Source organism: Aspergillus lucknowensis, assembly GCF_044049455.1.
Source record: "Aspergillus lucknowensis strain CBS 449.75 chromosome Unknown BJX67scaffold_29, whole genome shotgun sequence".
Lineage (NCBI taxonomy): Eukaryota > Fungi > Ascomycota > Eurotiomycetes > Eurotiales > Aspergillaceae > Aspergillus > Aspergillus lucknowensis.
This window is the reverse complement of record NW_027263573.1, coordinates 174,399-186,299: the sequence shown is the minus strand read 5'-3', so window position 1 is coordinate 186,299 and position 11,901 is coordinate 174,399. Positions and strand designations below refer to the sequence as shown.

Genomic DNA, 11,901 nt, shown 5'->3' with positions numbered 1-11,901 from the left:
CACTCTGTACAAATCGATATAAGAACAGGCCAATACACCCATGTATATGTCCGTATGTATCTCCGCAAACGTGTATACATGCTCTCAATATGCGATTCTTCATATCCAGCGTATCGAATTATAGACTCTGTTGGTCGGGTCGGTCATAGGTAGATAGATATATAGGTTAAAAAAATGCCTTCCTCCCTCCTATTTGAATGGGAAAAAAGAGAAACCCTGGGAGGAGAGGCACAGACTAGGAGAGACGGGAGAAATCCGGCTATTACAAAACATACCTCATCCTCCTCGTAGCCTCCATAGCAACAATGGCACTTATCGCGCCGATAAAGAGGCAAATTGAGATCGCGTTTGGCGTGCTCTTATCGAGATCCATCCACGTCGAGTCTGGGGCAGAATCGTCGCGCTTCGTGCTTCCCGGCTCGAGGATACTAAAGACGATCCAGCTTATGAACGTGCCGACGAATTGAGGGAGAGTCGTATAGACATTCAACACGCCGAGGTAGATGCCGGCTAACTCGCCCGTGGAGGGAATATTTGAGACCCCCCCATCCTCGGTGTCGCTGTCGCTGTCGGAATCGTGGTGGTTTAGTCGCAGGACGTCCATTTCAGAGTCTGTAGTACCGTTCAGGTCGGTATTGTAGGCGTTTGAGCGGATTGTCGTCGACGTGATCATTGTTACGCCTGAGAGGAGTGATACTTGGGAGGGGTTCATTGCAAGGCGGTTAATTTCGACGCCCATGAAAGCGAAAGGGGCCCAGCAGCTGACGGCCCAGGGGATGCCGCAGATGGCGACGAGGAAGGTTGCAAATGCGCGGGAGCGGGCAAGCGGAGCGAAGATCATTGTAGCGGCGAAAACAATGTGGGAGATTAGCCAGGTCAGTTGGAGGTCTGGGCGGATTTTCGTAATTTTCCTGAGGAGGGCAGCTAGTCCGGGAGGTGGGCGTGGGGTGAATCGAGGGCGTTTCGCGTTTGGTGGTTGAACACAAAATGGGAGGAGGACGGAACTGATAAACGTGATGGACGAGAAGACAACTAGTGAAAGACTGCCGACGCGCCCGACTTCTCCAAGCATGTCTGCAGGACGAGCTGCGTCTTTGGGGACTTCGTACCGATAGTACGTTTCCCCGACCCAAGTAGTACTATAGAATAAGAATGGGAACCAACCTAAATGACGATGTTAGCGCCTACCCTGGGAGAAAGTGACAGAGTGAAGTACCAATCCAAGCCCAGAATTGAGCCCAGCAAATAGCTTGGATACGTGGAGGCAGGTCCATTGTTGTCTTGATCAGCTGCGAGAGTACCTGAAAAGCCCCGGCTTTTCCATCGGAGTCTCTGCCACCACCATCAGATGGATCATCTCATCAGGTATGGTTATGTGTCGTCTTACCTAGCCGTAATCAATACTCTTTCCTTCACGGAATAAGATGTGACAGTCACTGCTGCAAGGAGGGCTAGCGCAGCAATGACCGTCATCTGCTTGAATTGAGTGTCACCGATAGCGGTGCCAAAAACGCGGACAGTGTCAATAGATCCGATCACATATCCGATCAGTTGGCCAACTGCCGACATCCTAGTAGCTTTATGCTTTTAGCGTCTCCCTGAGGATGCGCAATACATATTTAGGTTGACATACCCCACGCTGACCCGGCCTGTTGCAAAGGGATAGGCAACGTATCCACGATCAAGCTTCGAGCACACGCTTGAACTAATTCCAAATTAGACCAACGTTCCAAGTTGCTAGTCCATAGAGTACCCACCGACGTTGATCGCGAAATCCACAGCATAGATGCTCAGCACAGCAAGAGCAATGGTAACCCTCGTAGCCTAAAGCAGAGGGGTGCAAATCAGTTCAGTCCGGAAATATGCCTCCAAATGCTCGGATATACCTTCTCTGCGTCCGTGACAAAGTAACCAACGAGCTCCGTCGTCCACCCCAATACCAACAGACACACCGTGACAACTAACGAACCTCCGATCATGAATGGCCTTCGCCTTCCCCATTTAGACCGAGACCGATCGGCGATGACACCGATGAGGGGTTGTATTATCAAGCCAGAAAGAGGTCCAGCAATCCAAACAAGCGATGTTCGCGATTTAGTCAGACCCAGTTGCAGAAGGTACGGCGTACAGTCTATCGTGAAGGAGAGTAGAATTATTAGGGAGGGGATCGGATCGGAGGGAGATCCGTCGCGGAGGTCATCTTCTTACAGGTCATCTCAATGCCCCAGGTAAATCTATCGCGAACAGAAAGTGAGTTGGTCAATTGTCCAATGAAAGAGTACAATTCCGCCGACTGGGTTCATACTGTAGTCCCAACAAACTAAACGTTAACAGAGCCATGCGCATCGACTCCGTTCGGCCCTTGATCGCGGGTGAGCCCACCCATCTTGCAGCTTGCGGCATTCCTCGGCGGTTAGCTCTGCATGAACCTCGTTCTTCTCGCGGTCTTCAGCCCTCCATGAGCTGACAAGTTCCGCTGGTCGCGTGCCTGCGGTCAGATGAGGAAAATGCGGCGGGTCCAACGCCGTGGCCGCTGAGCTAATCAATCCGCAGGCGACGACAAAGAGCTTGACCGACGACCCCTGAACAAAATCTGGGAGAGACGCTTTGAATGATTGTCGCACGTTTGACGGGTAATCAAGGGGATAAAAATAGCGATAAGAATGTGGGCTGAGGTCAAGGCGCGCACGGGCTTCTCGGGGAAATTGCGAATCCAGGGGTGGTGGGACTCTGAAGCAGATCGATCGTTCTGCCTGTGGAGGGCTGAGGGGGGGAAACAGGTCAAGAGAGTAGGGGCTTAAATCACAGAATCGACAGAGTCGACAGAGAAGAAGAAGAAGGAGAGGCGTGAGAGGAAGAATCCTCGAGAGAGCTTGTAGCATTGTTGTCGGCTGCATGCGGGCCACTCCACTCATTTTTCAGTTCTGGGCTCATCACAGACCCACCGCAATGAAATTAACAATCCTGGACCTTCCACAGAGGACATTGCACGAAGGTTTCTTCTTCCTCAAATTGCATTGCATGGACGTGTAATAGATGGCAGGATTATCATCAACAGCCGCTCAATTCCATCGTATAGATCTGGCAAGATACCTGATCATAACACATCTCTAGAAAGGTGCCAGTCGTGTCAACATTATATCCACTCATTTTCCGTGTAAAAGATATAGACGCCGTAAATCCCAGACGCTCTTGTCCTTGCTAATCCGTTATCCTTTTATATCTCATACACCTACAACCTGTTTGGCGTAGTGTGCGTTAGGGGCCACTGGTAACCTGCAGCATCGCTGAACTTGTAGCCAAAGGACGCAGTGAAGTCGTCGAGGACAGCAGGTCCTCGGGAGCCTAGCAAATACGTTAGCCCGACCAGGCTGCAATGCGCATGGGTGCTGATGCTTACCGTAGGGGTACTCCATCGGAATAATTTCTTTGTTGTCATCAAGGTAGTGAAGGAGGGGTGTGAACATCTTCCAGCTAGCGTCAAGCTCGTCGTCACGAACGAAGTTCGAGTGATCTCCCTTCAAGGCATCCAGGATCAGGGACTCGTAGGCCTCGGGTATCTTGAGGTCGGAGAAGCGGCGGCGGTAGGTGAGATCCAGCTCCGTGACAACGGTCTGCATAGAGAGCCCAGGAAGCTTCGAGTTCATCTTGATGTAAACCGATTCGTTGGGCTGGACCCGGATAACCAGCTCGTTGCGAGGGATGTCCTTGAAAATACCTGAGGTAACATCACGGAACTGAATGCGAATCTCGGTCTTCTGCTCGTTCAGGGCTGAAATAAAAGTAAGTATCATAACAGTTACAAGGGGATTAATGGCACTGTTCGGCTCTCTTACCTTTACCCGCCTTCATAATGAAGGGAACGCCGTCCCATCGCTCGTTCTTTATGAATGCAACCATGGCACAAAAAGTCGGGCAGCGGGAGTCCTGAGGCACGGTATCATCCTCCTTGTATGCAGGCTTGCTACCATCCAAAGATCTGCCGTATTGACCAATTATGACGTTCTTGGGCTCGATGGGGTCCATAGCCCGCAGGACTCGCACCTAAATTGTTATCAGCAGAGGTCTTGGGTCGCCCTTTCTGACCAATCCTTTACCTTTTCATCACGGATATCTTCAGCAGAGAATGAAATGGGCCGCTCCATGGCCAGCAATGTCAGAACTTGGAGAAGGTCTGCAACAACAGGATTAGTATGTTGGTCGACCAACGCAGGGTCTTGAAAGCATACGGTTTTGCATAACATCACGGATGATACCAAATTCGTCAAAGTAACCTCCACGACCCTCCGTACCAAAGGGCTCTTTGAATGTGATCTAATCCAGAACACGTCTCAGCCACTCTCCACGCGCAAGAGCGTTGGGAATCTCGACGTACCTGAACATTGTCGATGTGGTGACGGTTCCAAGTGGCATTGAAGAACTCGTTACCAAAGCGCATAATAAGAATGTTTTTGACCATCTCCTTGCCCAGGTAATGATCGATACGGAAGATCTCCTCTTCCTTCCAGTTAGGCTCCAAAGCTTTTTGGAGATCACGGGAACTCTGAAGGTCTTTTCCAAAAGGTTTCTCGACCTATTGAACGAAGATGAACCGATTAGCATACGCTGCTCTCTTGCATCCTTGGCGGCGAGAAACAAAACTCACAATGAGACGAGCGATACCGTTCTTAGGGTAGCAGTTGCGCTTTAATTGATCCGACACTGTGATGAAGACACTAGGGGGTAGCGCCATGTAGAAGATTCTGTTCTGCTCCTTGTGGCCAGCCTCAATCTCTTCCAGGTGCTTCGTGAGGTTGATAAAGGACTCATCCTGGTCGTATTGACCGCTGACGTACGTGCAAAGATCGCAGAAACTGTTCAGCTGCTCTTCGATTTCCTTCGTCGGGGTTTTAATGTATGACCGCACTCGTCGAAGGTATTCATTGTGGTCCATCTGTGTCCGAGCATATCCGACGATCTTGATCCCCTTGGGAAGGAATTTGTTTCGGAGCTGTGGAAATGGTCAATCAGATAATACCACGGGTCGATGACCGACAAAAACATACAAGGCCAAATAGAGCTGGGAACTATCGCAATGGTCAGTTTCGCCTAAACTTTCGAAGTCTTTTGCCAGAGGAGAATACGAACAGTTTTCTTTTTCGCCAGATCTCCCGATGCACCTAGTACCACAATGACGGTGTCATCTTTGAGTTCGACAGTGCTGCGCAAATGATCCATATTAGCGTGGAGTGACAGGGGTCAAAAGCCCAGGGTGCGAGGTGTCGATCAAAAGAACGTTTCGTGATTGGAAATTTCGTTGAGGTAAGGGAATAATGCCAGAAGCGGGTCAATTATCTTCCTCAATGCTTGACTGGCGCGAGAATCTCTTGAAAATTGGGAGTAACTTGGGAGGAATACATAAGGATGGCTCTTTTTGGTGTTTTGTGAGGGCGGGCGACGGGCTGGGAGGGACGGAGCACGGAGGGGTGGGTGTGGCAGTGATGTCAGAGACAACCACCGCCGCTCAGAGTACTACTCACCCGTTCGACTGGTCCTCGGTGCGAGCTATCGTAGAGGACATTTTGTCGCGGAATGTGAACGACTGGATACCGGCTATCAAGGGGAGGAATAATCCAGGGGAGGGAGGGGCGAGATTTATTTAGAATTGAGAGAGGAGCTCGAGGAGGGGAGGAAAAAGCGTGTTGGAAAAATCCCCAACAGTCAATTCCGGCGGAGCAAGTGTACCTTTTAAACGCCGTGAGGGCTTCTGCGAGCTACGGAGTTGCGGCGACTGCTTGATTTTGCTTGCTTTGCCGGAATAATGGGCTTTTTATGAGTGTCACCGGTGGGGCACACTGGTCGGCCTGGTGTCTTCCACTGATGATGAATGCTGCTCAACATCCAGCCACACTGACGCGGAAGTTGAAGGAAGGGATGCGTGCAGTCACTCTTCCCAATTCTCCATCTTTTTATTCTTCTCTCCGGGGAGGATGTTGCAGTTAATACCCCATCATCTAATTGATTATCGTGACTGATGTGGGTTCTCAGCGCACGCCTTCTTCACTGCTTCCGGCGGTGACATTGGGGTTATATCACACCTCCGATCCCAATACAATTCCCACATTTAACCCCTCGAGTCCCATCGCCTTTTTACCCCCCGTACCTCATAAATCATTGGTATTCCTTCGGAGTCGAACGAATTCAATATCCCCCATGATTTTGCCTTACAAATCGATTTATCCGAGCCAAGTCGTCTGAGATCTCAACCAAGAGAGCTCCACCCCGAGCCATCAACCGTGGGCGGATGACCCTCTCCTCCTTCGCATCAAATCCGTCGAATAGCGATCAGCTGAACCCCGCGCGAGTTCTCTCCTTCGGTCATCTCGCGTTTGCTCTCTGATCTGACAGGACGTGTCTTATGGCCCGAAAAAAGAAATGACGGCTTACCGTTACCTTGAAGCTGCCCGCACACTTCCCCTCTCTTAACACCGATCAGTATCCAACCCCCGGACACGCCAGGACGATGTCCGCGGCAGGAGGCCCGTCCGCTTGATCTTATGAAATACTCTGAGAAATAAGAATGTCTCCACGGAGCTTACCCCCAGTCCGGTCGATTCCTGCGATACCGACAGGTCTCGCTGCATTTTCTTCTTTGTACCACCCATAGGCTGAACCACGTGTCAGCATGTTACATCCATCATGGGTATCAATTGCGTCCTTTGAACCTCATGCTTCCTCTCTTGACGTGCAAGCGCCTGATGTCCGGTTCTGCGCCATTGGGGCGCTGGACTCCGAGAAGGCCTGATTAACCAGCACGAAGGAGAACCATTTTCAGAACCATGACCCATCAGACGCATTTGGATCTGCTGCGTGGATATTGATCGGCATATTTGTCAGATAGAACGAACGATACGAATTCCGGATTCTATTTTCCCGTAGACTTATCCGATCCGTGTGATCAGAGCGGAAGTGTCGCTTCGGCCCAGCTTCCTCCGGAGTTAAGGTATACAAGCGGATTCCGATTCAGGTGCTTTCATGATGGCGCCGCACAAACCGTTTGAGCCTCCGTATATCGGCACTTCATCTGCCTCCTTCGTCACACAAAGGGATTCTAACTTTCCAGGGGAAGATCTCGACTGATATGCATGCTGGACAAAGTTCACGGTCAGATCAAAAGCATTCAGGTTGGTTGCCGAGCCCATGTGGGGCAAGGCCTTTCCGGATAGGTGCTTCGGTCTAATCCTTCTTGTCGCACACAGATCCATGGATGTTTGATGTGTTTTCCAGAAGCGAACTGGAGAGAGCAGGCAGATAACCTGCCCCACTGCTGCCGCACGAGAGGAACAGATCAAAAGCGCAAGTCCGTCATTGAAAATCTTCCGCTCCAGTTCTCCAAGGTTCCTCCCAAAAGAAGATGCTCTTATCGCAGGATGGAGAGCAGCCAGAAGAATCTTATCAACCTGGATGAGGACAGGAGTTCGCGGGGGCAGAAGTGATCAGTCAGCGAGCGAGCAAGCCCGAGGGCTCGGACCACAGGAGCCCGACAGCAAAACAGTGAAAAGGTGGGGTTCAACTTGAAGCCACAGTAGTTCCAGACCATCATATTCCGGAAGACGGAAAAGTGAATTCTCCGTTACTGTCTTGAAGAAGCATAGCACAGTCACGTGCTTTACATCACGGGACTTCAGGCAGCCCTGGTGGAACTCGAGAAGTTGACTCGCTAAGCGTCCCGTTTCGGGTTAGGGCGAACCGCGCCGAACACACCGCTTGGAAATTGGTGGCCACTGTCATTGTGCGTCTCAGAACTCCAACCGAAGCGACGACAACCACGACAACCCGGACGACTTTGCGGGTCATTTTGACAACCTTCGACTTGCTTGTGTTTCCGCTCAGAACACCCTCATAATGCCTTCGGAACACGGACACAGACGTGAGTACGCCCTTTTGAGTTGAAGTGACGCTGTTATAAGATGGAGACCGCAAGAGGAGGACAAGGAAATGCGCAAGAAACCCGGACCTATTGAAGAATATGCTAACATGAATTTTCTCGAATCATAGTCTACGTGAAGTAAGTTGCGCTCTCTCATTGTCACGCCGCGCCTGAGCCGAAACGAGATTTGGTTACGAGTCAATTTCGAGTTGAAGTCGCGGACGACAAATTGGATACCATCAAATAGGACAGAGGGGTTAATATGAGTGTTCTTCTAGGGGCCGCCACCTGAGCTACCAACGCTCAAAGCGCGCTGTCAACCCCAACACAAGGTACCGATCCGAGTTTCTGGAAATTGAACATGGAAAGAACAGGGGTTTCTGACGAACTCGTGACAGTCTGATCAAGATCGACGGTGTGGACAACACCGAGGCTGCCAACTTTTACCTGGGAAAGAAAGTCGCTTTTGTTTACCGGGCGAAGCGTGAAGTCCGTGGTTCCAACATCCGGGTCATCTGGGGCAAGGTCACCCGGCCTCACGGTACGTTATCTCGATCGCTGGGAGATGCGGGCTACCGGATGCGCGGAATGAAGAAATATTGCAGAGTTTACAAACTAACCTGGCCAATTTATAGGAAACTCCGGCGTTGTTCGTGCTCAGTTCCGCCACAACCTCCCCCCTAAGTCCTTCGGCGCTACAGTCCGCGTCATGCTGTACCCCTCCAACATCTAAACGATCCGTTTGTTACTTCACACATTTGCGGCACACTACCGGAACCCTTGCACAGACGGACACGCAATGGAGTATACGGGATGAGCGCATGGTTGAGATGGAGTTTGCGGGTTGATAATGATCGAGGGAGAGGCAGGGCCCTTCAGCCCTACGAATCATAAATAAAAAGATAAAATGGGATCTCTTGTCTGCCTTACATCATGGTTCCTGCCCATCTGATAGATATTCAAGCGGCATGCCTTATTATTTCTACCCAGGTGAACCGTGATATATCTTGACAGCATGGCTACTACTCCAGTGTATTCAACGCTCATGAACACCCAATCCAGACCATTTCAACTAAGCGCCCGAACGGTTCTCCACTGATCAAACCTTTCATGTCCAGGGCTTGCGTTACCAGTGACTTCGACAACTTGCCAAGACTCAACCTGATCTGTCGCACGACCCCATTGCAGCTGCCAATACCCAGCTGATGCCCTTCCCCAGAGGCAAATCCAGCTACCCGTACACCAATTCCCCCATCTCCATACATCCACGCTCCATACTTTGTTCCTCTACGAACTCCACACTAGGCCTACACATGTCCCTTCAAGCACCAGTAGTACCCAAAACTCGTGAAGCAGGCCCCGGGGTTTGCCATAGGGGATTCCCCAATCAAAAGCTTATACCCGGTGCAGTACCGCCACGGCTTGAACCATAGTTCAAGGGCCAGCTCAAGCTTCGATTTAGGTATCTCTATACCATCTCACTAAAGACCATGCTCCTCCTTTCTCCCCACCTCTCTTGTAGCACAGGGCAGGAGATGATCTATTATTCGTCCGCCGAGCCTGTACAGGAAGTTAGCCTACTTACCACGATTCTTACTGCGACATAACTGCATGAACCCTTATCGTGTCTCTGGATGCAGACAGAAAACACCACCCAACACAAGTACCAACTCGGGGAGTACAGAGTCCGTGCAGACCAGAAGTAGGTTTCTCCTCATGTTAAGGTGTATCCTGTTTTTCTTGCGGCTTTGGTAGTATTGAGTGTGCGATCGCAAACTCAAGCACGGATACGGTTAAGATCATCTTGAGGTTATATAGAAATACATGATGCCAATCCCAAGACATGGAGCTCTCGCTGAGACTCCGTGCTTGATTCAGGTGTAGGAAGTGAGCTTGATACAGCTCTCGCCTTTTGCTCACCAGGAAGAAAGTATAGCCAGGGTAACTAGTCAGGAGGGAGGTGTTTACTCACCAGTCCCAAGTACCGGGAGCATTCTCAACCCAAGTTTTCATCTGGCTTGCTGTGGTTTCTATTTCGTCCTTGATTGTCAGTTCGGCTCCACTATATCGGCTAACAGTTGTAAATCGCGAAGTGAAATAAGTAGATATGTTTAGAGAGGGAGGCTAGAGTGATGAGCCTCAAACGAGATCTCAAAGCCCTCATGAACCTCTTTCTAGTGTTATATTAATTCCAGTAGGGTTTGGTATTGACCTATAAGTATTCTGTGCCTCGTGAAGAAAATCCTGGCCTCACGAATCCGACAATATACATTTGTGCCACAACGAGTAACCCTACCGTGTGTCTTCGGGCAAGTATGCCATTCTCAAGACAACGATGCTAGAATATACGGATTTGCAACCTCCCAGGCCGTCGGAATGCAGATAGGAACACAGAGTCACAGGTTGCGAAGACGTACAAAAACCCTTCGACCGGGAAACTCGGGATTCTTTGCTGGGTGGTGGTTTTGGAGACAGTATAAGGTACTGGAGTTTGGACATCACGAGTCGGCTCTCTGGACTTCGATAGACCCATCGGATATCAAGAGGACTCCAAGGTTAGCTCCTTGCATAAAGCTCTGCGACAACCTAGGTTAATGGGATTTAAAGTAGGCGCCATCCCCCCACCATACAGACCCACTGGGTTCTGGAATGAAAGATCGCCCAAGACGTCAACGGCAACGGGCTGGTGGAGGACTTCAAGAAAGGTGGGGGCGCTTGTTGCTTTTAGGAGAGATGTAAAAGGCCATTTACTGGAGGGTCTTGGGACACGAGACTGAAGTAATAGTTGTCTCTGAGCGGACTTCATCCCGGTCTGACACCGAAGTTCCTCGCGCGGGCTGTGAGCCTTTGCGTTCATGCGCTGGCGGATCAAACAGCCAACGCGCAGCTTGACGAATAACGTGATGGCGAACAGATCAGGGACCCGCTCTCAAAAGGGGTGTGGCGATGCTCTTCAGAGATCTGAAGAGAAGAGTCTGGACAATCATCGTATCATCGTCATGGGGTGTGCTGTTGGCGAGCGGCCAATTGGAAAGCTACGGATCTGGCGACCTCGTCTCACTGCGCAAATGTGAGAAGCCAAGTCAGAGGTGTGAGCCCTCGCCCGAGTCCCGTTTTCCCCGGCCATTTCTCGAGCACATTGTTTTGCGATTATTCTCGGCGCCGGCGGTAGAACCCGGAAGCAACAATACAGCTGGTCTGACTGCAGATTGGCTGGTGAAATTCATAATTGGGATTGTGGTTGCACGGTTGTCTCACCAGCTATCGCTAGCTCGGCTTGGATGCGAACCTCGAACCGATATTCAGCGGGGATGATTTGGTTTCGGGTTGGTATTTTGGTGCCTGGAGTGTTCCATGGAATGGAATCGATGTGTGAGAGGTCGTGGGTGGAGGGGAATTCGGAGCCAATTCTGAGTATGCACACAGAGTTCCTCTTGTTGGAGGACTCTGGATGAATTTGAAACTGGAGAAAATACTATTTGTTGTGAATAAAAAGGCCCAAAAATCGGGGAGACTCCAGGCGGCTGGTCGCTGATAGGAGAAGTTCCAACGGCTCTGGAAGTCTTCATGTGGTGTGCTTGCGTGGCGCTGGTCGTCAACTCCTCCTCAGTTCAGTCAAAAAGCCTCAATCGTCCCCTCATCCACACTTTGCACACTCCATCCACCTCATCTCTTCATCAGCTCTCATCCACTCTCATTCCCTCGCTTCCATCACGACAACCTTCTGGTCAAAGCCATCTTTTGAGGATCAGGTAGCTAACCGCTCTCGTCTTAGCCATCACCACTATCAAGTTTCACCGTCGATCCCCCAACCTTCGCCTTTTTGCCATCGTTGGCTGACTTCCAGTCGCAGGCGAACTCCCTGGCTGGAGCCCAATTTCCTGCCTCCACCTTTCCTCTGAGTCTTGTCCTTTGGCGCAGTCACTCGCTCGCGACTATTCTGAATTCAAGACGTCATTCTCTGTAAAGATACACTACTCGTATAGTTCTCT

The 11,901-nt window shown here is 50.6% G+C and overlaps 3 protein-coding genes across 3 annotated transcripts; 1 reads left to right on the top strand and 2 right to left on the bottom strand.

Annotated features, from left to right (window-relative positions):
* Positions 1-205: 205 nt before the first annotated feature.
* On the bottom strand, positions 206-2,817 carry BJX67DRAFT_155995 (putative sucrose transporter). Its single transcript, XM_071024852.1, has 8 exons — positions 2,306-2,817; positions 2,209-2,234; positions 1,887-2,131; positions 1,758-1,824; positions 1,634-1,705; positions 1,388-1,577; positions 1,217-1,332; positions 206-1,164 (listed from the first exon to the last, which is right to left on the bottom strand). Exons 1-8 carry the CDS (start codon positions 2,401-2,403, stop codon positions 263-265), a joined length of 1,716 nt encoding a protein of 571 aa, XP_070884784.1. The 5' UTR covers positions 2,404-2,817; the 3' UTR covers positions 206-262.
* BJX67DRAFT_155994 (glucose-6-phosphate dehydrogenase) lies at positions 2,818-5,685 on the bottom strand. Its single transcript, XM_071024851.1, has 10 exons — positions 5,520-5,685; positions 5,128-5,200; positions 5,046-5,066; positions 4,646-4,990; positions 4,376-4,573; positions 4,230-4,314; positions 4,098-4,174; positions 3,837-4,044; positions 3,401-3,772; positions 2,818-3,345 (listed from the first exon to the last, which is right to left on the bottom strand). The coding sequence occupies exons 1-10, from the start codon at positions 5,558-5,560 to the stop codon at positions 3,233-3,235; spliced, it is 1,533 nt and encodes a 510-aa protein (XP_070884783.1). The 5' UTR covers positions 5,561-5,685; the 3' UTR covers positions 2,818-3,232.
* Positions 5,686-7,550: 1,865 nt separating this feature from the next.
* BJX67DRAFT_357393 (60S ribosomal protein eL33) lies at positions 7,551-9,355 on the top strand. The gene is made up of 5 exons (XM_071029490.1): positions 7,551-7,909; positions 8,038-8,047; positions 8,188-8,241; positions 8,308-8,450; positions 8,545-9,355. The coding sequence occupies exons 1-5, from the start codon at positions 7,885-7,887 to the stop codon at positions 8,640-8,642; spliced, it is 330 nt and encodes a 109-aa protein (XP_070884782.1). The 5' UTR covers positions 7,551-7,884; the 3' UTR covers positions 8,643-9,355.
* Positions 9,356-11,901: the final 2,546 nt, after the last annotated feature.

What these genes read in the sequence shown, in the direction of transcription:
- BJX67DRAFT_155995 (XM_071024852.1), bottom strand. Translation starts at nt 2,403, where the DNA reads ATGCCGCAAGCTGCAAGATGGGTGGGCTCACCCGCGATCAAGGGCCGA. An exon ending in GGATTTCGCGATCAACGTCG is followed by an intron (nt 1,706 to 1,757) that starts GTGGGTACTCTA and finishes ATTTGGAATTAG; the next exon opens with TTCAAGCGTGTGCTCGAAGC. An exon ending in ACAGGCCGGGTCAGCGTGGG is followed by an intron (nt 1,578 to 1,633) that starts GTATGTCAACCT and finishes AAAAGCATAAAG; the next exon opens with CTACTAGGATGTCGGCAGTT.
- BJX67DRAFT_155994 (XM_071024851.1), bottom strand. Translation starts at nt 5,560, where the DNA reads ATGTCCTCTACGATAGCTCGCACCGAGGACCAGTCGAACGG. An exon ending in ACGGTATCGCTCGTCTCATT is followed by an intron (nt 4,574 to 4,645) that starts GTGAGTTTTGTT and finishes TTCGTTCAATAG; the next exon opens with GTCGAGAAACCTTTTGGAAA. An exon ending in AAGATATCCGTGATGAAAAG is followed by an intron (nt 4,045 to 4,097) that starts GTAAAGGATTGG and finishes ATAACAATTTAG; the next exon opens with GTGCGAGTCCTGCGGGCTAT.
- BJX67DRAFT_357393 (XM_071029490.1), top strand. Translation starts at nt 7,885, where the DNA reads ATGCCTTCGGAACACGGACACAGAC. An exon ending in GCTGTCAACCCCAACACAAG is followed by an intron (nt 8,242 to 8,307) that starts GTACCGATCCGA and finishes AACTCGTGACAG; the next exon opens with TCTGATCAAGATCGACGGTG. An exon ending in CAAGGTCACCCGGCCTCACG is followed by an intron (nt 8,451 to 8,544) that starts GTACGTTATCTC and finishes GCCAATTTATAG; the next exon opens with GAAACTCCGGCGTTGTTCGT.